This window comes from Eulemur rufifrons, chromosome 27 (genome assembly GCF_041146395.1).
Source record: "Eulemur rufifrons isolate Redbay chromosome 27, OSU_ERuf_1, whole genome shotgun sequence".
NCBI lineage: Eukaryota > Metazoa > Chordata > Mammalia > Primates > Lemuridae > Eulemur > Eulemur rufifrons.
The window spans coordinates 30,022,007-30,045,378 of NC_091009.1; the positions used below are offsets into that span (position 1 = coordinate 30,022,007).

The 23,372-nt window shown below is 54.2% G+C and overlaps 2 protein-coding genes across 12 annotated transcripts in view; one reads left to right on the forward strand and one right to left on the reverse strand.

Moving 5' to 3' along the window:
- The first annotated feature begins 7,567 nt into the window (after nucleotides 1-7,567).
- MYOG (myogenin) lies at nucleotides 7,568-10,344 on the forward strand. The gene is made up of 3 exons (XM_069459563.1): nucleotides 7,568-8,089; nucleotides 8,811-8,892; nucleotides 9,458-10,344. Exons 1-3 carry the CDS (start codon nucleotides 7,619-7,621, stop codon nucleotides 9,577-9,579), a joined length of 675 nt encoding a protein of 224 aa, XP_069315664.1. The 5' UTR covers nucleotides 7,568-7,618; the 3' UTR covers nucleotides 9,580-10,344.
- Nucleotides 10,345-14,883: 4,539 nt separating this feature from the next.
- Nucleotides 14,884-23,372, reverse strand: part of PPFIA4 (PTPRF interacting protein alpha 4) — a 48,003-nt gene continuing 39,514 nt past the window's right edge. For 5 of the 11 annotated variants that reach the window (XM_069459643.1, XM_069459640.1, XM_069459635.1 and 2 more), the window contains 4 exons: nucleotides 23,051-23,226; nucleotides 20,817-20,885; nucleotides 17,735-17,906; nucleotides 14,884-17,182 (listed from right to left, as the gene is read on the reverse strand). In XM_069459643.1, the coding sequence (XP_069315744.1) occupies nucleotides 17,133-17,182; nucleotides 17,735-17,906; nucleotides 20,817-20,885; nucleotides 23,051-23,226 (467 nt within the window). In that variant the 3' untranslated portion in view covers nucleotides 14,884-17,132. Of the gene's footprint in view, nucleotides 17,183-17,469; nucleotides 17,529-17,734; nucleotides 17,907-20,816; nucleotides 20,886-23,050; nucleotides 23,227-23,372 lie in introns of those variants that run through there. The other 6 variants (XM_069459644.1, XM_069459642.1, XM_069459641.1 and 3 more) reach the window with 3 other exon arrangements.

Sequence of the window (23,372 nt, forward strand, 5' to 3'; positions counted from 1 at the left end):
ATAAGAAGAGATACTATAGACTTTAATACCTTGATAGTTATCTCTCTCTCCCCCTACCCAACCCATCCACACACCAAGGAAAGGCCATGTAACCATGAACGTGTACATCTGCAACCCAGAAGAGAGCCCTCAACAGAATCTGACTATGCTGGCACCCTGATCTCAGACTTCCAGCCTCCAGAACTGTGAGAAAATAAATGTCTATTGCTTAAGCCACCCAGCCTATGGTATTTTGTTATGGCAGTCCAAGCAGTCTAATACATAATACTATCCAGGGAAATTTTGATTCCTTTCTATATCTTCCAATTCTCTCTTAATTATGTTCATGTTTTTCTTTAAATTCTTAAGCATATTGGGCATATTTATAATGGCTATTTTATCAGCCCTATCTGCCAATTCTATCATCCCTATCATTTTGGGGTATATTTCTATATTTCAATTAATTGATTTTTCTCCTGATTGTGGGTCACATTTTTGCCAGCTTCTTTGCTGTCTACTAATTTTTGATTGGATGACTGGCATTGTGAATTATAAATAACTGAGTGTTATATTTTATTATAATCCTTTTAAAAAGTATTGGAATTTTAGAGCATGCAGTTACATTAATTTGATGCTTTTAAGGCTTGTTTTTAAACTCTTGAAGGCAGATCTAGAGTAGCCTTTACTTTATTAGGAAGGCGTGACCCTTTTGTGATCTCTGTTAAATGTCCCATGTCTCCAATGAGGGTTTCACTCTGGTTAGTGGAACTGAAAAAATTCCTAGTCCCATGTGAGTCTAGGAATCACTGAGATGAAGAAGAAAGCAGGGATTGTGGGACTTGTTGAATGATTGGATATGGAAGGATAGGTAATGAAGAGGCATTACTGGGGGGGATGGTAGCATCAGTCACCAATAAGGGGAATGCTGGAATTGGGGAGAGAGTGAACGCATTCCATATCAGATGTATTTAATTTTAAGACCCTGCAAGACACGTATGTGGAGATGTCTACCAGAACCTTGGATATGTGATCCACAGCTCGGAGAAGAGATAAAGGCTGGAGTAGAGACTCAGGAGTAATCAATACATAACAGTTAAGGGGAGCTAACATTTGCCAAGCATTTACATACATGGTATTTGAACCTAGGTGAAAGAATGATATCACAAAGGGAGACTGTAGAAAAGAGGACTAAAAATAGAAAATCGAGAGATTTCTTAAAGGGTGGGCAGAGGTGGAACACATGAAGAGAAGGAAGAAGAGAGGCGAAAGGGAAGAAGAGAGGAGGAGAAATAGTGAGAAAAATCAGAGAAGAACCAGGAGGTGGAGGGGACATGGGAGCTAAGAGAGCAGAGAGTTTCACGAAGGGCACTGCCAACATTGTCACAGGACACAGACCAGTCAAGTAAGATTGAAACTGAGAAAAATCTCCTGGAGTTGGCACCAGGTGAGGGGTCTCTGGTGATCATGGGAGGAGCAGTTTTAGTGACCCAGGGACAGTGAAAACCATTAAGTAGACAAGTGAAGGGGAAGTAAGGAAGTGGAAAGAGTAAGTGTAAACTCCTCTTTCTAGAAATTTGGTGAAGAAGGGCAGGTCAGTGATAGAGCCATAGCTGAGGGGGTTATGTAAAAAAACGGAGGGAGAGACTTTTTTGATGGCAGAGACTTCAACATGTCTTTGGGCTCATAGAAAATGTCAGCAGGCAGGGACAATGGAACAAAGTCCCTGGAGGGTATCAGAGTCGTGGGATCAATAGCACTGGAAGAGCCCCCAAGGCTCTACAGTCAATAGGTGGTAAGTTGCTTATGGTTGGTGGGGGAGACATTATTTGTCACCCCCATTTTAAAGATAGAAAAATGAAAGGCACAGGAGGAAGAGACTTGCCTCAAACCACACAGGTTGGGACGGGGCAGAAGAGATCCTACCCCCCACCCCAGCTACCAGACTAGAGCCTCGGCCACCCCTGCAGAAACCTAGGAAAAGTGGTACGGCTGAGTCCAGAGAGGGGAATGCAGGGAGGGTCTTAGGGCACATTCTGGGAAGGGGTGGCTGTTGGGAAAGGGGTTGGGGAGGAGAGAACAGAGAGGGAGGAAGGCAAAGGCATCTCCACCCAGGCAGCAGCTGCTCCCAAATATGTCACAACTTGTCAAAGAGGCAGAAATAGCAGCAGCCCAGTGAATGGAAGGGGGGTGGCATGCTAGGGCTTTTGAACCCACAGAGAGGGTGGAAGGGGGGGTGTAGCAGGGAAGAGGGACAGGTAGGGGCTGAGTCCAGAGGTGAGTATGACAAATACGCACCAGGCACTTCTAGGGAGGCTGCAATGGGTCTGGCTTGAGGTTGGGTGTGGGGGCGCAAGTGGAGCTGGGAAAGGGACACAATGTCTCCAGGAAATCTGCCCTCTCTGGTCGTATTAGTCCACTCTTTAGGACTAGACCTGGTTCAAACAGCCCTCAAAACGGTCCTCCTCCCCTGGCTCCGTGAGCACTTCCTCCAGACCACAGCGGAGTCGGGAAGACGAGGCCGTTGGGATCATTCAGTCCAGCACCTTGATTTACTGATGGGAAATCGAGAACCGGAGAGGAGATGGGTCAGCCACCGGCCCTGACCCCTTCTCCAGGGCCCTCTTCTACTTCCCCGCAGCTTCCTGGCAGTATTTGTCCTACTGGGGGCTGAAGGCCCTGTTCTCACAGGAACATGGGACACTCACAGGAAACGCCCCCTTTCCATAGTTCCAAAGGCCCCAGGAGAGCCAGCGCCCAGGTTCGCACGGCCACGCACTCCGCGGAGCCCTGCTCTGGGTACTCTGTCTCCACCAGTCACCTCCCCTTGACCCCCACTGACTCTCTTCAGACCCAACCCCCCCACCTCCAGCCCACACCTTCCCACACCCAAAGCCAGAGATTCTTGAAGAATGATCCTGGCTCTGAGCTTCAGATTCCAGGCAGGGCCGGGATTTCCCAGCGGTTATCCGATGCCCAGTCCTCTATGGAAACAATGTGTGGCTGCAGAGGCCTGGGGCCCTCCCCTCCTCACTTCTCAGCCCTGGTCTCATCGGCCTCCAAACCTCTCCCGCCTCCATCCCTCAGGCCTCCCTGGCGTCTCCAGCCCCCTGTCTCTCACACCTTGCCAGTACCTTCTCTTCCTCTCTCCGACAGCACTTCTCCTGGTGGCTCCTGAACTCTCCATTCGAACTCTCCAAGCCCCCCACTGCCTCCCTCCCTGTGGCCCCAGGCCCACCTGCAAAACATGTACTCACTGGCTACAACCTTCCTCACCTGCTGGCCTCAGGGAGGAAGAGGAGGCACCTGGATTCCGCCCCAAGGCCTGGCCAAGAGCTGACACCCTTCACACTTCTGACGTTCATCATCTGTGCACCCTTGAGCAAGTCACTTCCCATCTCTGGGCCTCTGTTTCCCCATGTGTATGAGAAAGAAGGTGGACAAGCCTATCCTGGATTGTCTTGCAGCTCTGACACTCCATGATACTGTGATCTGTTCTGACCCTGCTGCAAAGCTACTGCACCCAAAATAATCAATGCTATTTGAGGGTCAAGTTTAAGCATCTAGGTCCTATTGAAATGCACAAGCATTTGCCACCCAGCCCCCACCTAGTCCTCATCAATAATTCCCAGAGACCCAGTCTAGGAAAACAAATGGTGGGACCTATTTGGAGAAGCCAGAGGCTCCCACCCTTTCAGATCCTTCTTCTTCTTGCTCCTCTATTCCCAAGCACAGGAGACTCCAGAATGAAAAACTTGCTTTGATTTTCGCCAAGCAACCTGGCAGCTCAGATCAGCCCACCTTCGAGGTCAGCAGGGACTGGAATATGCTGGAAACCATGGAGCCGTGCCTGGGTGTGCAGGAGAAGAGGAGGGAAGGAGCAGAGAGCAGGTGAAGGGGATTTCTGAGCATTTGAAATCCAGACGCTACCATGCAAATGACATCAGCCCAGCATGCAAATAGACAGAGTCCAGTTGAGACAGTCAGGGCGGCGGAGCCCGGAGCCCCGGAGCCCCAGTGGAGGGTAAGGGCTTCCTCTGGGGGGAGCAGGGCTGCTGGAGGAGAAGGCTACAGTCAGGGCAGGGGGCCCTGTGTGCCCAAGCCAGCAGGGGTGGGATTAGGGCCGGACGCCCTGCTGTCAGGTTAGAGCTGATGGATCGCCACTGGTGGCGGAGCACAAAGGCCGCTCTGTGCTTGGCACCAATGTGTTCCCATCCATCAGAGGGCAGCTTGCAGGGGTGGAGGCGTGTGCAGGGGGAGGAAGACCAAGCCTCTAAATGAGGCCTCTCTACATCTCAGTTCTGAGACCGCCGTCGGGATTTTGAGAGGTCAAAGACACCCGGGTCACTCTATCTTCTCAGTCCTGGGAGGGTCTGTGCCTCACAGCTGGACCCTGACATGGTCCCCAAGTCACCTTACTCAGACACACACATCTACAGACAGGGATTCATGGAAACAAAGACTCACAAGGTCCCCCTACCCTCCCAGCCCTGCCCTCATGACACAGACACAAGGCCGACCTCACGCCCAACGGCGCCTCTTGCAGACAGGAGCTGAGTCTATTCACCGCTCCCGCCCGGTCTGGTCCCAGAGGGCCTGGCACAGAGCGGGGTCTCAGGAAGTACGTGTTGAGCAGATGGAGCGAATGAATAAATTCCTCCTCTGGATTATATTGGCACTTTTTCTAGCCTATTCTTATCACCTCGCACCTCCTATCTTGATTAGATGACTCGAGTACTCGTCTTCCTCACTCAGCGGTGAGTACGTTGAAGGCAGAGAGGTCGTCTCTTACTCACGTTGGTGACCCCAGCACCTGGCACAAGGGCTCAATCGTTTCTTGACTGAAAGGATGAACGCGTGGACAAGCACACCTGGGGCCGAGCCAGGTTTTCCCTCCTCCATTCCTGCCCGTGGTCCCCAGGAGGCGATGAGGACAGCCTGCGGGGAGGGCTGGCGGCCTCACAGGTAGAGGAGAAGACAAAGCAAGGGAGGGACCGATGTTTATTGGGTGTTTGCGTGTGTCATGTACACTTCCCTTTAATACGGTCACCAGTCCCCTGTCACGTGTGCACACACCATCCCTTGCCCGCCTGAGACCTGCATCCTCTCCTCTGAGTGGCTGTTCGGACCTTTGCCATCTCACTCCTGGATTACTGTTGCGCTCTTCTTTGTGCTCTCCCTGCCTCGGCTTCCAAGTTCCTCCCGACTCCCGTCTCCGCAGGCTTGTCTGCCATCACCCCCTGACCTGAACCCGAGCGCTATGTAAACCGCCTGCCCAACGCCCCCGTTCCCTCCTCTCCTCATCCAAATCCCACCTGTTCTCCGAGACCTGGCCCGGTGCGCTCCCCGTCCCCAAGCCTTCCACAGGGCTCTGCCATCTCTTAAACTCCTGGCGCAGTCTTCGGAGGAGCCCACTCCTTTGCAGTTGACCACAGACCCCGCGCTTACAGCAGAATTAACACAGCCTCCCCTGCCCTGCAACTCAGCTTTCGCATCCGTCTGTGCTCACCAACTAGGTATTTCGGTTCTGGAAACCATCACAGAACAAGCCAGGCTGCTTCCGTTTTAGAGGAAGAAAACATATCGTTTAGGGGTAAGTCAGACTGGATCCTGAAAAGACAAAACATGCACTATCTGGGTTTCTATAAAAGCTTCAACATCACTCCTTTTCTCAGGGCTCATAGGATTGGAGTATAAACTGAGGCCCGGGGTTTTTTGTTGTTGTTGGTTTTTGTTTTTGTTTTTGCAGGGGGATGTGTTAGCAATAGAGACTCTGCTTCAGGCCAGCTGGTTGGGGGTAGAGCAAAGTTTAGAGTCTGCAGTATCCAAGCTGCCATGTCCCATCACGCTGGCAAGGCCAAGAACCAAATTGAGACCTCACTGCGCCCCCTCAATGGGCTTGGGGTTCTTTTATTGTCCACCTATGTCCCCTCCTCACCTCTGTTTCCTACCCCAAAAGGTCACCACAATTTTCGTGGCTCCTCACTGTGGATAATAGGAAGGAGAGCTGCTCTTCAAACACTGAGAGCTCATCCCCCTGTGGAGTCTTCCCCTTATTGTTCTTGCCACCGTCTTGGACTTATCAGCTTCATCTGCTATAGGAGGAGGGACAGCAGGACAGATCAGACTTAGTCCACGGAAACCTATAGAAAAATCTGGGACCAAAGGGAGCAGATTGCAGCTCAAAGCCCAGAAGCAGCCCTGAACCTGCACGTCAATGGAGTGGACTGTCTCCTGACATCAGCAGAAGCTGGACAGTGGCCACTGGGAAGGAGATGCACACACAGGGCGTTGGGTAGAATAAGGTGACCATCGTGGTCTACTAGATGGTAAGGTCGAGGGTAGGGACCCGGCTTGGGCATCCCTGTAATCCCCAGCCCTAAGACTGAGCCTGGTTCACTGCTGGCGTCTGGGGCCCGCACACTGCGTTGAGAGGAATCGGTCCTCGCAGACCCCAAGTCCTCAATTGAGAGGTGACCATGGACTGAGAGGCCCAAAGATTAAATAGTCCTCTTCCACCTGACGTTTGAGACCTGCATGATATGTGCACAGCTGATGGCTCAGACAGGAAGCGGCAGAACAACTGAGCCAGGTGGTCCAGGAGAGGGGGGATTTAAACTGAATTTGAAGGTCTCTGTCTGTCCTCTCCTGCCCCATCCACAGTGAGGAGTCAGGAAAATTCTGGTATCCAACTGGGGCAGGAAACAGAGTTGAGGAGATGACATGGAAGGAAAGATAAATGGTCCAGAGTGAGAGAGGGAAGAGGCAGAGGGCATAATAGAGCTTGACCCTGCCACTGTGGGGAAGGTGGCGATGTGTAGTCCGTAAGTTCTAATCTTCTGACCACAACCAGCTGCATTAAAGAGATAACTTTGCCTGACCCCTGCCCCAAAACAAACCCCCCCCAAATTTCTCTTGCTTCAATTTACCCTCGTTACATGAGACCGAAGAGAATATACGAGTCAGAGTTGGAAACCAGGAAGTTGGATCCATGTACCCCTCTGAGTCTCAACCCCTCTTAGCCCCGGACATTGAGTACCCATGAACGTCCCCACATTGAAACACCCTCGTTCTTTGGGGAGGGAGGTCTTTAAAAGAGTCTCCTCTGACTGGTACGGTGTGGTTAAGGCGCTGTCAGCAAGCAGGGAGATGGATAAGTTAACTCTTGAGGCCCCTTCCAGCCTAAGCCTGCCCCTTCCTTGTGCCCTCCCCGCCCCCCTTCTTTGGGACTAGCAAGTTGAGCGCAGTTGGCCGCCCGGCTAGGAGTAATTGAAAGGAGCAGATGAGAGGGGAATGTGTTCTCCCCAACCTCCCCTGCCCCACAGGGGCTGCCGAGAAATGAAAACTAATCAAATTACACCCGACGGCCTCCCGGCCCGTGCACAGGAGCCGGCCGGCCAGGGGCGGGCGGGCTGGGTGGGGTGGGGGCCGTGGGGGAGAGGGAAGGGGAATCACATCTAATCCACTCGAAACGTCTTGATGTGCAGCAACAGCTTAGAGGGGGGCTCAGGTTTCTGTGGCGTTGGCTATATTTATCTCTGGTTCCATGCCAGCGGGGAGGGTTTAAATGGCACCCAGCAGTTGGCGTGAGGGGCTGCAGGAGCTTGGGGGCCGGTGGCAGGAACAAGTCTTTTCCGACCCCATGGAGCTGTATGAGACATCCCCCTACTTCTACCAGGAGCCCCGCTTCTATGACGGGGAAAACTACCTGCCGGTCCACCTCCAGGGCTTTGAGCCGCCGGGCTACGAGCGGACTGAGCTCAGCCTGAGCCCCGAGGCCCGAGGGCCCCTCGAGGACAAGGGGCTGGGGACCCCCGAGCACTGTCCGGGCCAGTGCCTGCCGTGGGCGTGTAAGGTGTGCAAGAGGAAGTCGGTGTCCGTGGACCGGCGGCGGGCGGCCACGCTGAGGGAGAAGCGCAGGCTCAAGAAGGTGAACGAGGCCTTCGAGGCCCTGAAGAGGAGCACCTTGCTCAACCCCAACCAGCGGCTGCCCAAGGTGGAGATCCTGCGCAGCGCCATCCAGTACATCGAGCGCCTGCAGGCGCTGCTCAGCTCGCTCAACCAGGAGGAGCGCGACCTCCGCTACCGGGGCGGGGGCGGGCCGCAGCCGGGGGTAAGTGGCCGTCCCACCCCCTGCCCCCAGGGAGACACCTGGACAGCCTCCAGTCCGCACCCAGGGGCTCAGGCGGCGGGTTGAAGCAGGTGCCCAGCGGGGTCCTAGGGGGCTGCAGGACCCCTTCCTTTGCCAGAGCTGGGCTGTCCTGCTGGCTCCTGTGTCCTGTGTTCTCTCCAGACACGAGGACGGCAGACGGGGTGGGGACCGGGTGGCATAGGACTGAAGAAGGGCTCCGGGGCCGGTCCACAGTCAGCCCGGGTGGGGGTCACGATTAATCCAGTGCTTCAGTCAGAGCCTAAGAGGCCAGGCCAAGTCCGCCAGAGAAGACTGCTGTCCCCACCCCATCCTGGGTGTGGCTGAGCAGAGAGAAAACCCCCTCGGCCTCATCGGTGCCCAGCAGGCCTGAGCAGGACTGACCCTAGTTGGGCCAGACATTGCGCCTCTGTCACCCTTGTCCCTGGGGGCAGGAAGAGCCCCGTAGGCTGCTGTCCTGTGAGGGCAGGACCACCACCCGGGACAGAAGCCAGGAACGGCCTGGAGGAAGGGCCTCTGTGGTGTGAAGGGAGCGGGTTGTGAAGATTCGGAGGTTTCAGATGGCCTGGGCTGGAGGGCCACATCCTGAGGCCACCCTCCAACAGGTGCTTCTGCCCTGGGACTAGGCAGAGACACATCAAAGAGCGGCTGTGCCCTGACCTTGGGCCTTCACCCTGTCTTGCAGGTGCCCAGCGAGTGCAGTTCCCACAGCGCCTCCTGCAGTCCAGAGTGGGGCAGCGCACTGGAGTTCGGCCCCAACCCAGCGGGTAAGTGGGGCCTGACCCAGCAAACCTTGGCTCACTCCCTGTCCCACCCTAGGCCTGGCTCTCCCTCTTACCTTCCTCCTGGCTCCAGTCCTCTTCCCTTCGCCTCTCCAGCGACTTACTGGCTCCAGGGCCCCACACGGTGGGCCAGGAGGCCCTGTGCCTCCCTGCAGCCTTGACCGGAGTGACAGCAGCCTCCTGCAGCTCCCGGTTGGTGCCTGGTGGCTGACCTTCTCGGCAGAGAGGAGAATGTCCCGGCCCCAGGGGTCCCTGGGAATTGCTGAGTCAGTGCTGCAAAACTGGGCCCAGCAAAGGGCAGTTCCACCATCCTGGCTCCACCTCGGAGTAGCTGCTTCCAAATCCCAGCCCTGCTAGGGGAGTTCAGAAGAGGCGCACGCACACACACACACACACACACACACACGCTCGGCACTGGGAAAGGCAGGATTCCTGTTTGTTCACCCATCTATCCTGAAATACCTGTGTCACCCCACGGGTCTCATCCCCGATTCTGGGTCTCAAGACCCCCTTCCTCACGCAGGTAACACCTCCCGCCTTCTCCTTCCAGAACATCTGCTCGCAGCTGACCCTACCGATGCCCACAACCTGCACTCCCTCACCTCCATCGTGGACAGCATCACCGTGGAGGATGTGGCCGTGGCCTTCCCAGATGAAACCATGCCCAACTGAGATTGTCTGCAGCCTGGGCGTCCGTGCAAGCCCCCCAAGCTGGCCACAGATGCCACCACCTCTACCGCAGGCTGCCCTGCCACCGGGAGGCCAGCCCTGGGCTGCCATAGGCCAGACTATCTATCCCCATCCTCATCCGTGTAAGGTTAACCCACCACCCAGCAAGGGGACGGATGCCCTCATGTAGCTGACTCTTTAGAGGAGAGGGCACCCCCTTTCCGGGGAGATAAAGCAGGGGACCAGAGCGCCCCCTCGTGTATGCCCCCAGCTCAGGGGGCAAACTCAGGAGCTTCCTTTTTATCATAATGCAGCCTATAATTCCACCCTCCAAGTGAAACAGTTTGAGAGGCAAAGACAGTGTCCTGCCCGGGACAAGCTGTGCCTGTCTCCTGTTCTGGTCTCTTCCCGATGCCAGTGGCTGGGCTGGGCCTGCCCTGAATTGCGAGAGAAGAAAGGGAGAGGAACAGTCGTCTGTTCCCAAGTCCCTGGGGGGCCAAGCTTTTGCAGTGAATATTGGGAACCTTCCAGTGGTTTTATGTTTTGTTTTGTTTTGTGTGTTGTTTGTAAAGCTGCCATCTGACCAAGGTCTTCTGTGCTGAAGTTGCTGGGGACAGGCAGGGAAGAGGGGGTGGGGGTTCTTGGGGTGATTTCTTTTGTTAACTAAGCATTGTGTGGTTTTGCCATTGTTTTGTATTTTTTTTTTTTTTTTTGCTAACTTATTTGGATTTCCTTTTTTAAAAAACAAATAAAGACTGGTTGCTAGAAGCGTGCCCGTGATGATGTAGGAGAGGCGTGGACAGCTCTTCCCCTTCCCACTCAGCAGCTCGACGCACCCTAGAGGCAGGGCTTGGAGCGGGTGCTCCGAGGTGCTGCCCGGACCATCTCGCTGGTGGTCACTAGGCACAGGGGACCCAGGCTCTTTTTGCCACTGTGATGGAAGTCGGGCGGGTCTGGTCCACAGGCTGGGTCAAGACCAGATTCCACAGAAATCCTGTGGGACATGGAGGAAAACCTGCCGAGCACCCTGGTGCCCCCGGAGTCACAGACATTGCTCCCCGGCCGCTGTGCTGCATTTCATATGCCAATAGGTCCCCTGGCTTCCAATTAATCAAGCACGTTCTCACACCCGCGCTCAGCCCACAGCCGTGGGCAGATGCGGAATCTGCGGTTTCCCCTCCCTAATCGCTGCCTGTCCCCTGGGGCCACGTCACCAGGAGCGCTGCAGAGAAGTGGAACAGGATTAAACCGGAGGCAGTGGGGTCAGACACTGTCCCTTCCTTGCAGGTCAAATAGCATGTCCCCTCACCACCCGCTTCCATCCCTCCAGGCAGAAGGGGACCTGCCCCTTCCTGCAGCTCAGAGCACGAGGGGCACTCTGCCGGGGGAGGGGCGTGGAGGGGCCCTCGAAGAACAGTCAGAGGGTTCAGAGAGAAGCTGGGGTTCTCGTCATTCGGGATGCTGTTTTTCAAAGACTGGCTTCCTGAGGGGAGAAGGTGGGTGGGGAATTGAGAACAAAGATTTCGGGTAGAGATTACGTAAGGATGAACTGAGGAGTTAACAGGGACTGTCATAGAATTTGAATGGACCGTGAACATCTACTAAAAACTTTATTAATTCCAATGGCTTCTGCCCAAGTTTGTCTGATTTATTGCAAATTATAAGTCTCAGAATCATGACAGAATTCTGGGGATTCGGAGCATGGTACGTTCCAGCCCCGTTCACTTTTGGGGGGCCCCTGACAAGAGACTTAACCCGGTGTTGCTGAAGAGGCTCTGGTGACCGTCCTGCACTTGCTCTGGGCTCAGCTGGGCCATCTCCCCCACACTGGCCCTCCTGACCTTGCTCCTGGAGATGGGGGTCAACGCTGTACCCCAGAGTTTCTCCAGAAACTCTGCCTAAGGACAATAGGAAGGGAGCCTCGCAGGAGGCCTGCAGAACCTGGGTAGGGAGCAGAAGAGACGTTTGCTCCCAAACCACCGGCCAGGGCTGGGCTTGCTGGGAATTGCAAATTGACTCCCAATTGTGGGATTTTCCTCTTTTCAAGTTTGTGTCACTGAGTTTGTCACCATTTCCTGGTGGCGGGGCTAGAGAGGAGGACCTAGGTCATTTCCATGGCTCTGAGCCCTGATGCACTGCTCTTGGGAATGAGGGCAACAAGGTTGGACGTAACGCCTGGGCTCTAGAACCCTCCTTCACTCCCTTATTATCCACCAGAAATACTGACCACACATTCAAGGGGGACCCTCTCCCCTCAGGTTCATTTCCTCTGCCCCGGCCCTGCCCGAGCTCCTAGGGTGGGTAAACCCTGCTGCCTTCAGCTGTGACCTGCCTGTCCCTTGCCCCTTTTCTTACTGGGGGCTCAGACCGGCCGAGAATGGCACTCAACTCTGCCAAGGAGCCGACAGGCTCTGGGGTCACTGGATGTATTGTCTGTGCTTCTTTGGTCGTCCTGTCCATTAGACACTGAGGCCGGTACTCACACTCTGGAAAGAGTGAACAGTCCTCAGCAATAGCTGCTGGAGACAATACAGCTGCCACTCACGCCTGTGCATCCCTACCGTGGTCGGGTGTGGTCATTGTACACTTCAGCGGTCCCCAACCTTTTTGGCCCCAGGGACCGGTTTCACGGAAGACAATTTTTCCACAGACTGGGGATGGGGTGGGGGTGTTGAGGGTTGCAGGGGTGTGATGCAGACCTCAGGCAGTCAGGCGCGGCCTCTTTCCTAACAGTCCGTGGACCGGCAATGGGCCACGGCCCAGGGCTGGGGACTGCAGGTCTACTTACTTTCTCAGTCCTTAAATCCTTAAGGGAGAAACAGTTTGCTGCAATTCCACAGGCGTGAATGGCAAACTGTGCCAAGCAGAAGCCCAGCCTCGCTCATTATTTTCACAGACTAAACAACTATCATCAAAGCACAGGGACTTTCTTAAATTAACAAATGCTTAATCTTCACAATAGGATTACAGATAAGACTCCAATTAATAAATAATGAGTTCAGTTCTTTAGGGAAATTAGCTTAAATTCTTTCTCTAGTGGAAGTACCTACACTAAATCAAAGTGGGTTAATCAAATGTTGCCTAATAATGGGCTTCAGGGAATCTGCTAGGATGAAACGATAAAAATTACTTAAAATGGACATATCAATTGTGACTGTGTAAATAGGAACTCCTCTTGTAGCGTTTGGATAATCAGTGTGAATTGAAGAATGCTTCAATACTGTTTGTTGCACTCCAATAAACAGTCTTAGGTATTTAACCTCTCAAGGTGATTTATTTGGCAGATGGAAAACTTGTTAAGTGCTGCAGGTGTAGCAGGTGCTTGGATCAACTGGAGCGGGAGGCAGGGAGCAGGGGGACAGTGGAGGGAGACAAGGGCCCCCTCAACTCAGGCATCTGTATCATGGATAAAACACCACCCCAACAGGTCCCTTGGACGTCCCTAAATTCCTGGTTTCTGGGCTCCAGGCTGGGGCAGAGAAGCCTGAAGGTGAGCCTGGAAGACTCCACGCTGAGCTGGGGTCTTGGCTGAGGAAGCACAGCCCAGGCCCGAGTGGGACCCAAACTCCCTGCCTCCCACTGCTTGGAACACTTCTAGAAGGGGCAAAGGAATGAGTTCTAAGAAAGAAACCTAGATTCTTCTTTCTTTTCTACAAATACCGACAGAAACATGTGGTTGGGATCTCACTTAAAGCTCAGCATTTCCAAAATCAAATTTACATTTCCACACACGCCTGCTCCTCCTACCTCCCCCATCCCAGTCGATGACAACACAAGGAAGTCGTCATTTTTTTGGATCCCTTCGGTGATGATCTCATTTCTGTAGCCAGCTGGTCACCAAGGCTTGTAGATTCTACCTCTGATTGCGGAAAGGAAGGGAATCCCAGAGGCTTCCAGGCCTTAGGCCAGCACCTTCCCTAGCCTCCCTCTTTCCTCCCTGGGCCATGTGCAGGTTGTCTTGTCTTGCTCCCCTCCTGTCACCTGTACCCATAGACTCTGCCATCCTTGCTCCATCAGTGTTGGGGGCACTGCCAGCATTGGAGACAATACAAGGTTTCACGGCGCATGACGCTGCATGAATGGGAGCTCACCATTCCCACGAGCAGCAGAAACATAACTCCATGAAGATCTGCAGGGGCCAAGGGCCACACGAGTGGCACAGAAAAGGCACCGGGGAAAGGGTGCCAGGTCACCGAGGAAGCCTTAAGGGGTGGAGGCTCGAGCGCACTTAAAAGAGACGCAAGCAACACTTGGTACGCGCTCCTGGCGCTGGGCGAGGAGTTTTAACATACTGCAGTGAAGGACCAGGCACTGGAGCCAGGAGGACCTCACTTTGAGACCCACATCTGTCCCTGGCCAGCTGTGCAGTCTTAGTCTCAACGTTTCCTGCTCTATACAGTGGTGAGACTACGTCACCAGTGAGTTAATACATTTAGTACGCTCAGAAGTGTCTGGCACACAATAGCACTCAGTAATTTTTAGCTCTTATTAATGTTAATCCTGGTAACAACCCTCTGAGAGAAGGTTGCTTCATTCTTCCGTTCAGATGTGTCCAGCACGGGATGCAGAGATCAGCGCGGCCAACCTAAGGAGCTTCCTCGCAGCCCGTGTGGGACGGGCAGGAAGACGACTGCTGGCAGCACCGCAGTGTGCACGTGGCACTCGGGAAGCAAAGGGTCGCCGGGTACCTAATTCTGCTGGGCAGGGGCAGGTAATGTCTCCCTGCTGATGCCTGAAATGGATCTTGGAGGCTCCAAGCTGCAAAGGTGAGGAGAGACGCGGTCTCACAGCCTCCTGGTCAAGGGGCCGGGTGGGCGCCATGTTTCCGAGTCCGGTGGGCCAGACTCTGGTGGGAGGAGGCGAGGGGGAAGGAGCCCAGTCACGAATGGCTTCTTACGCCACAGCGAGGAGGAGCAGGACCTCTGATGGGGGGCGGTGGGGAGCCCCCGAGAGTGTGACCGGCAGAGTAATGCGACCAGAGGGCGTTCAGAAGCAACGCTAGGAGCAGCGAGAGAGATGCCCCTGCCCACGTGCGCAGAGAGGAGAGAGGAAATCAATCACGCCCAGCAGTCGGGCTCCTCTCTCCTTCGTCTTCCCCTCCGCTCCCTTGGCACCAGCAACCCAAACATTAACCTCTCTAGCAATCCTGTGGTTACATAAGTAAGCAGATGATTAGTGACTATAAGGTTTCAAAACTGCAATATTTCCTTCCTAGAGTACAGCAGCCTTTAAGACGGTGGGAAAAAAAACTGGCAATGTCAAGTGAACTCAAAGTTTTTTTAAAAAAAAGACCAGAGGCATTTTATGTTGTCTTAAAACCAGGTTGTTTATTGGTGTGTGCACACCCACACTCACACCCACACACACCCATACACCCACTCCTGATGCACTGGGCCAGTACAGTACTGATAAGGGACCTGACGAGACACAGGAGGCTGGTGAGGAGGGCTCAGGCCACTGGTGACTCTCCAAAGAAAAAAATGTATTGATTATGAGGCAAGGGATACACCAAGACACCATGGCTGTCTGCACAGATTTCTCTATCGCCTCGCTGCAATGCTTCCCAAGGTGCCCTGAACGGACCCGGCTGCCCCCAGCTGCTGCCTTATGACATGGCCATGACGGGGTCACAACGCAGGAAGGAGAGGCTGGGGCTGAATCTCCCACACAGCTAGGCCATTGCCCTAAAGAGATCAGATGGCCTTGTAGTGCTCAACTCCACCAATCTTTATGAATCTGGGGTTTCTCCACAATCTTAGCATCCATTACCCAGGGATGGGGGCTCTTTCTGTCCATCCAACTCATTTCCTGTTCAATAACTCCTCCATCTCAAGCAGCCTGGTGGGCAGGGAGGCCAGGGGACAGTGAGGGAGAGCAAGGGCAGGTGGCTGCCTTGCCCAAGCCTAGGGAGTGCCCACCCCACACCACTGGTGAACCTCTCCTCTACTGCAAAGTGGCAGAAGGCTGCACATCCTGGCACCGCCCCAGGCTCCATCACCCCTTCTGGACAGGGTGCTCTGGCCCATTATCCCACCTGCTAGTCCAGCCCCTGCTCAGAACCCGAGCAGATCGGGTTGCAAAGCAGCTGCTCCAGCCACCTGCAGGATGGCCCTGCACTGGCCCCTGTCCAGGAAACATGCTCCGGCCACTCTTCCTTTCCTCTCATTTTGATGAAGCCCTAGGTTCCATCATCCCACCCGTGAGTCCTGAACATTTCCAGGCACATCTGTAGAATGAGGGGATGGGTGAGGAAGAGGGATTTCTTGGGCTCCGTATCCCTCAGCCCTGGTTCCCACCATGCTACTGGAGGATACAATTAAAATGGTAGAAGCTGGTGGATCTTAGGGATTCCTGGAGGAAAGTCCCTGCACTGCAAAAGAGTGCTGAATGAGGGTTGGGTGACATAGGGACAGGCAGGAGAGTGACTGCCTTCATCAACATTGGATTTCCTGGACCTGGGACATGATTTACTGGAGGGGGAGCTTTACTTGCTTCCTGGGAGGTCAGAGAAAGGAAGCCTCAGTCTGCCTTTTTCCCCTAACATGATTTTAGGGTCAATGTATATTCCATCCGCCCCTCAGGTTCATTCTGACGGGGCCAGGATTACTACAGAAGAGAGGCAGAGGGGAGAGCAAGGGAAGGGATGCGGGGAGCAGAGTCAGCAAAGCATGGCTGCGTCTGCTCTGCCCCAGAGCCTGAGCCACACAACCCCTCCTCCCAGCCTGGCAGGGGGCATTCCCACTGCCCTTTGGGCTCAAGGCTACCAGAAGCCACCAGCTCTCTCTCTGGCTGGCCTTTCTACACCTCTAATTGGGCAGGGGGCTGAGAGCTTCTCATCCTCACCCTTTGCCCAAAGCTCAGGGGTCCCTTTCTCTCTGATTCTTCCCAAACTCACATTTGAGATTCAGCTTAAGCCAGACCCTGGAATTTCTACCTCAGTCTTCTTCCTCCCAGCCCTACCATCCTGAGGGAGAACAGGGCCTTCTACAGCCCCCACCAACCCGCAAGCAGGTCCTGGAGGCAGGAACTGCAGTTGTGGTGATGGGTTGGGGAAGGGGTGGTGCTGGGGGCGCCAACACCAGCAGTCAGAGACCACCTGGCAAAGCCAGCAGTGGACAGACCCTAGGCCGAACAGCCCAAGCAGGGCAGAGTCTGAAGCGACCCTTTCCTGGAAGGGCCATCCCAGCCCTTGGCCCAGGATCCTTGTCCTGGTGGAAGCTGCGGTCCAGACCAGGCTAGGTCCAGACGAGGCAGGGTGGAATGCACACCCACCCTGGGCTGCCCTTCTCTCGCTCCCCTAGGATCCCACGCATGGACAACCTGGGTGCCTCCGCACCACCAGGAGACCCCAGCCACATCCACCAGAGACTTACAAAGGAAATACTGTGGGACTTGGGGTAGTGGAGTGCCGCGGGGGTGGACGAGTATATGCTGAGATCTGGGGCAACTGGAAAGTCACGGAGGAGACTAGGAGCTGTGGGAGGAAGGGGACCGAGCAGGAGGGGTCAGGGCCGGTGGACGCTGTGAAACCCAGGAGGAGGAAGCCGGCCCTGTGGCTAGTCCCGGAAGGCAGAGAGCATGTGTCCGTAGAGATAGTGGGAGTGAGCTGAGAGAGAGAGAGAGAGAGAGAGAGAGAAAGGCGTTGCAGGGTATCCATCTGCAGGGCATCTGCAGAGGGAGGCGTGCTTCAAGCGCAAAGCAGCGGCCAGACAAGCAGGAAGGGGCAAGCCGGGCAGTGCTGGCGAGCGGCCGCAGTGGCAGGGCCAGGCCGGCGGCCAGAGGCAGGTGCGTGGGGCCGAGGGCCAGCAGCAGAGCGCCCGCACCCCAGGGCCTGGCCCACTTACCCCGAGCCACGGGCACACCCCCGTCAGACCCGGGGCGGGAGGGTGGGGGTCAGCAGGAGTAGGTCCGCACCGTGGAGGTCTCCAGTCTCTGTGCCCCCGCCGTCCCCGCTGGGAGGAGTCGGCGGCCGCGGGAGAACACACAGAGCGGCGGGTTAGTGCGGCCCACGCGTGCCCGCGCCCCGGGCAGCCGTTAGTGCAGCGTCAGCGCGAGGGAAGGAGCGCGGGGCCGCCAGCCTCGGCCTTGGCCCTCTCCGCCCGGCACCCGAGCCCACACGACGGCCGGGCCTCGCCGCGCCCAGCCAGCGACCACTCACCTTCCGGCATGATCTTCTTCGGCGGGGCCGGCGGGGGCTGCAGGGGCCCCAGGGTGGACACGCGGAAGCCCGCCGGGAGGGTCTCCGCGGAGGCGCTGAGCATGCCGTGGTGGTCCCGCGGCCGGAAGCGTTTCCTCCAGGAGGGCGCGCGGCGGAACACCTTGTCGTCCCCCTGCACCGTGGGGGACACGCAGAGGCCAGACGGGCATGTTGAACTTGCTACCCTCACTGCCTGCCTGGGGGAGGGCAGTCATGGCCGGTTCTGGGGGCACCACGCCCATGGCTTTGGTGAGAGGGGGCAGGGTTACTTCTTTCTAGCCCTTAGTTTTTCCACCTGGGGAATGAATCAAGGAACCTGAAATTCCCTGGCTCCAGGCGGGGGGGTGGGGGGGTGGAGGGTGTTGTGGGGAGGAGGTGGAATCTCGTGGATCTGTCATCCTGCGGTCAAACTCTGCTTCCCTGTCCACCCCAGCCTTCTCATACGGGGATGCTCAGCCTCACCCCACGGGAAGTCACCACCCAGCCCCTACACACACTCTTCTCTCCTTCTGGGGCCTCCTTATGGCTGTGGCCTGGGTCTGCTGGAAGAGCACTGTGTCAGGACTGGGGACACCTGGCTTCCAATCCCGACTCTGCCATTTTACTATTAATAGAATGACCCTGGGCCAAGTAAGTGACCTCTCTGAGCTTCAGTTTCCTCATCTGTAAAATGGGAATGACATCTGCCCTATTTCTCAGGCTGCCTAACCCTAATGGGATCAGCTGAGAGTACTCCGTGACAGCGATTGGGTAGATGACCAAGCAGAGGCGGCCTCCTCCAAAGGACATGACAGGCAGCCGCCTGTCATCTGCCCCAACACCCATGCCAGCCAAGTCTCCAAAATAACCATCTCTGCCAAAGGGCACCCAGGAACCCTACAGGATGCCTCCCCTGCACCCTTCAAAGGCCACATGTACCCTGCTTTGTAGCCCTGCCCAATCTCCCTCCACCCAGATCTCAGAACTGATGCAGGCAGAGTGGACAAGCGGGAACAAGGGACATTAGCCCACCTGTTCTTGCCTCGACAACCCCTCCCAGCCCCAACCCCTTAGGGGTTGTTGTTTATGCCCTGAGTAGGCCAAACGCTTAGACCGGTTCTTAGCACTGTGTACCTCTGTGTCATAGCACTTGTCCTAGGAACATTTGTACGTGGACTTACGACATTCTTCCATTAATACAGTCATGCGCTGCATACCGTTTCAGTCAGTGAGGGATGACATATACAACACTTGTCCCATAAGGTTACAATACCATATTTTCACTGTACTTTTGCTATGTTTTTCTATGTCTGATGCACAAATACTTACCATTCTGTTCTAACTGCCTATAGTATCAGTACCGAAACATGCTGTACAGGTTTGCAACCTCAGAGCAAAGGCCATACCATGTATCTAGGTGTGTGGTAGGCTGCACCACCTAGGTTTGTGGAATGACACTCCATATGCTACTTGCACAGGGACAGAATCACCTAAAGACACACGTCCCCATCATTAAACAACTCATGACGGTATCTCTTGCCCCCTCCCTCTCCTCCTCCCTCCCTCCCTCCCTTTCACGTCCCCACTCCTGCTTTCAAACTCTGTGCTCCCAGGGGCAGAAACCATGAAAAGTTGACTCTTTGAGTTTTGATTTCCTCGTCTGTAATATGGGGATAATAACCCTCTCACATAGTGAAAACTGTCATAAAGTGAGACATCTGTCACCATTACACCACCACACCTGGCCCAGTGCCTGGCACACAGCACATATTCAAAGAATATTTTTATAAGGATGAGGAAAGACTAAATAACTTTTTGGTTTTGTTTTTTTTTTGTGGTTTTTGTTTTTTGTTTTTTTGAGACAGGATCTCACTGTATCACCCAGGCTGGTCTTGAACTCCTGACCTCAAGCCGTCCTCTCACCTCAATCTCCTGAGTAGCTGGGACTACAGACACAAGCTACCGCATCCAGCTCTAAATTGTTTTCTAAATCAGAAACCACCATATTAATACACACACACACACACACACACACACACAAAGAGAGAGAGATTTTTCCCCAAACTTCAAGCTACCTCTGTGAAGAAAACCTACGTCCACAAATTCTGTGCATTCCTGAGAGTGACCTGTCTACTGAAGCAGAGCGACCGTTCTGCAAAGGTGAGGCTGAGCCCTGTTAAACCCAACTAAGAAACAATGATCTGACTGAAGATGGAGAAGCTAAAAATAAACATCCTCTGGGCTCTTTTTTAACTTGCTTGTCGCCAAGTCAGCGAAGGCAGACCTGGCAGGCAAGGGCAGGCAAGGCTGGTGACAGGAAGGAGACTCGGGAGGGGGCAGGGAGGGGGAGGTGGGGGCCGCGTCCTCAGCAAACAGGTGAGGGGTGGGCATCTCTAAGGGGAGCGTGTGGCTCAGGATGTCGCGTCTTCCCTAAACTCCAGGGGAAGGGCCAGTGAAATCAAGTACCAGGGACTATTGCTTCCGTGACCAGGAGGGCTGAGAGAGGAGAACTTTAACGTGGCGTGAAGGTCATGCTGAGAGTGAAACTAGGGAGAAAGCCGTGTGTTTAGCTGTGCCGACTGCACTGAGGAACGAGAGCGCAGACCTGTGGTGGCACAGCCTCAGCAGGGCCTCCCCCTGCAAACAGCACACTACTGTGGGATGAGCTGGAATCCTACTGAGCAGGCTGAAGATATGGGGCCTGAGAGATAAGGACAAAGGCATAATCCCAAAGCTTTGATCCTGTGTAGTTAGGAGGGCTGGGCCCAGAGTTGGAAGATGCTAGAAGTGTAACATATAGGGGCCTTTAGGTTTGTATAGGGAATGAGTTTCATAGATTTTTCCACAGCCTATTGCTACCCAAAGACAAGTCCTGCCGGGCCTGGCCTGCCCCCCCAAACCCCTGACATCACCCCATCACTTCTGGCTCTCTTCCCTCAGTCCAGCCCAGCAGTCGGCAGCCCAGCAGTCGGCAGCCCAGGGAAAGCAGAACTCATGAACTTCAATCCCATGAGCCAGTGATGACCAAATCCCCAAGGCCCCTAATTTATGGCCAGATACTCACATCATCTAGCTTCCGGTCTGTGCCCAAAGCCAACAGGTTATTGAACTCCCTCTCCATTACTTGGCGCGCCTGGAGTCCACAGGGCGAGAGAAGGAAAGGTGGGAGGTTATGGCTAATGACCTCTGAGCCATCTTTCACCTGCTCCCTAGGGCCCAAGGGCAGAGACGGGGACTTCAGCACATTTAGCCATTAGAGGCCTTCACGTACCCTCCTGATGCTGCTCCTTCAAGCAAACCTCAGCAATGAAACTATAAGCCTTAGGAGTCTTCCATAGGGAGCAAATTAGGAAAATGTAATTTTTTTAAAAGGAGGATCATAGAACATGTGGATGAACAGGCTTTACCTACAGGAAAAAAAAATTGTCTAAAAGGGAAAATCATGCCTGACTTCCTTTCTGGAGGGGTAACTAAGCATATGGACCGTGGATAACCAGAACGTAACTTATTTGGATTAAATAAATATATCCGATAAGGTTTCACATTGAAAACTGAAATTAGGAAGACTGCTTGGCCGGGGACAGTGGTGGCCCCTGGGGCAGGTGGTGCCCACCGGCTTTCCCCAGGCCTCTCAGGAGACTAACTCATGGGGAGTTGTGAGAAGCGCCAGAAACAGGGAAGTTTTCAAAACTGCCACCAGATATTTTTAATGAAGGACTCTACATTGAGTCAGATACTACTTCTCCCAATAGCTAAGCTAAATGACTGGCTCAGCAAAACGTGAAAGGTCAGAAAGCAATAGAGAGGTGTCTTTGCTACTATTTACAGAATTACTGCTATCTTCAAAAACTGAATGCAGTTAGAGAAGAGAAACCAAAGAAAGAGAAAGGCCCATTTCTCGGTGGAAAATATTAACCGTAGAGTTCCCTAAGGACAGTCTTTCTCAGTATGGGATTATAACATTTTTATAAATGATCTGAAGGGAGAAGCATAGTAAATCTTTTCAAGTATCCAAGTCACATTGCTCCTCTAGGTAGCGAAGGGTGACAAAGATAGGTATATACTTCAGAAGCATCTCGCAAAGCTGTGTGAGTGGGCAGGAGTGCAGCAAATGAGGTTCTAGGTGGACAAGTGGAGAGAAATTGTGCTTGGGAGACTCCAAGGTCTTCTTAGAGAATGAGGGACCTATGCTCTCTGTTTTGGCTGGTCGGGGGGTCACTGCAGAGAGTCTACATGACACGCTGGCCCTGTGCGCTGCCACCACCCCCCAAAGGCCAACACACTGTCCTGAATTATGGGACAACACAGCTCTACCCGCACTCAAGCCAAAACGTGTTTGCTCCCAGAATAGCCTGTGCCGCTCTGGTGGCTGAATTTCCAAAGAGACCTGACAGCTGCAAACAGTCCAGACAAGGGCAGCTAAAGCCATCAGGGCACAGAGGCGAGTCTATATGGGGAAAGGCTAAAGGAATTAAGACCACTCTGTCTGGAGGGACGAAGGCTTGGGCCACAGGCAACACAATCAGAGTTGATGAAATCACAAAAGGTGAGAACTGGTCAGACACAAACCTATTTACCAAACCTAAACTATTAGGACAAAGCAGTTCCTTCCCCAGGGAAGGCCTGACAGGGGCACATTTAGGACAAATAAAATCAGGAAGTACTTTACACAACAAGTTGTACTGCTAGAATCCATTACCCCCAGGAAGTTAGAAAGGCCAAAAATATAAATAGGTTCAAGAGAATCTAGATATATTCTGGGATGACAGCTCCATAAAAATGATGAAATGTAATTTAAGGAGATGTTTAATCTTTTGAGCTGTTGACAGGGAGACAAAGCCCTGGCATGGAGAGGCTCTGGGCTGTGTAATTCGGTATATTTAGCTTTTTTAAGCCTGGGGGCCCAGGAGCAGGTCCCTAGGACGGCAGTCAAAGGAGAGATGGGCTCTGGTCCCTATGGGCCCCGGGGCCAGTTCTCCTCTAAAAAAAAGTCAGGTCAGAGAAGCAGGTTGTGCAAAAGGCAGGAACAGTCTCCGCTATGAACAGGGGTTGGGAGGAGCTGGGGGTACCCACAGCGGTGTGGGATACACGTCATAAGGACACACTACATTCCAGGCCTGTGCTAGACGTGCTCTGTATGTAAAGGACACGTGTTCCCGAAGGGGCCTGGTTATGCACAGGGACCACCTGGAGGTTTGAGGACAGGCCCCAGAAAAGACCCCCACAGAGACCTCCTAAGCCTCCATGTGTGAGCGAGAGAATGAAAGAGAGCAAGAGAGAGATTAAAAGGTCGCCCACCTGGGTGTTCTGCGTGGGGATCTGGAGGACCAGGGCCAGCGTATTGTGGTCGAAGTTCTCGTCCAGGGCCAGCAGGGCACCGTGCACACCACTCTCATGCAGGTTGCCCGCGTAGTCCCGGAGCCCAATGGACTGGACCCAGTGAACCACCTGGTCATTGGTCCACACCAGCACATCTGGACGGTGGGGGCAGAGAAGGGGCAGAAAGAAAAAGGGGCCCTCTGGAGACAGAAATGGGGCTCCCTGGACCCACGGCCCCAGTCCACCTGCTCTCTGGCTCACACCCCACCCCCAGCTTTCCACATCTTTCTGTCCTCCCCGG

What these genes read in the sequence shown, in the direction of transcription:
- MYOG (XM_069459563.1), top strand. Translation starts at nt 7,619, where the DNA reads ATGGAGCTGTATGAGACATCCCCCTACTTCTACCAGGAGCCCCGCTTC. An exon ending in GGGGCGGGCCGCAGCCGGGG is followed by an intron (nt 8,090 to 8,810) that starts GTAAGTGGCCGT and finishes CCTGTCTTGCAG; the next exon opens with GTGCCCAGCGAGTGCAGTTC. An exon ending in GTTCGGCCCCAACCCAGCGG is followed by an intron (nt 8,893 to 9,457) that starts GTAAGTGGGGCC and finishes TTCTCCTTCCAG; the next exon opens with AACATCTGCTCGCAGCTGAC.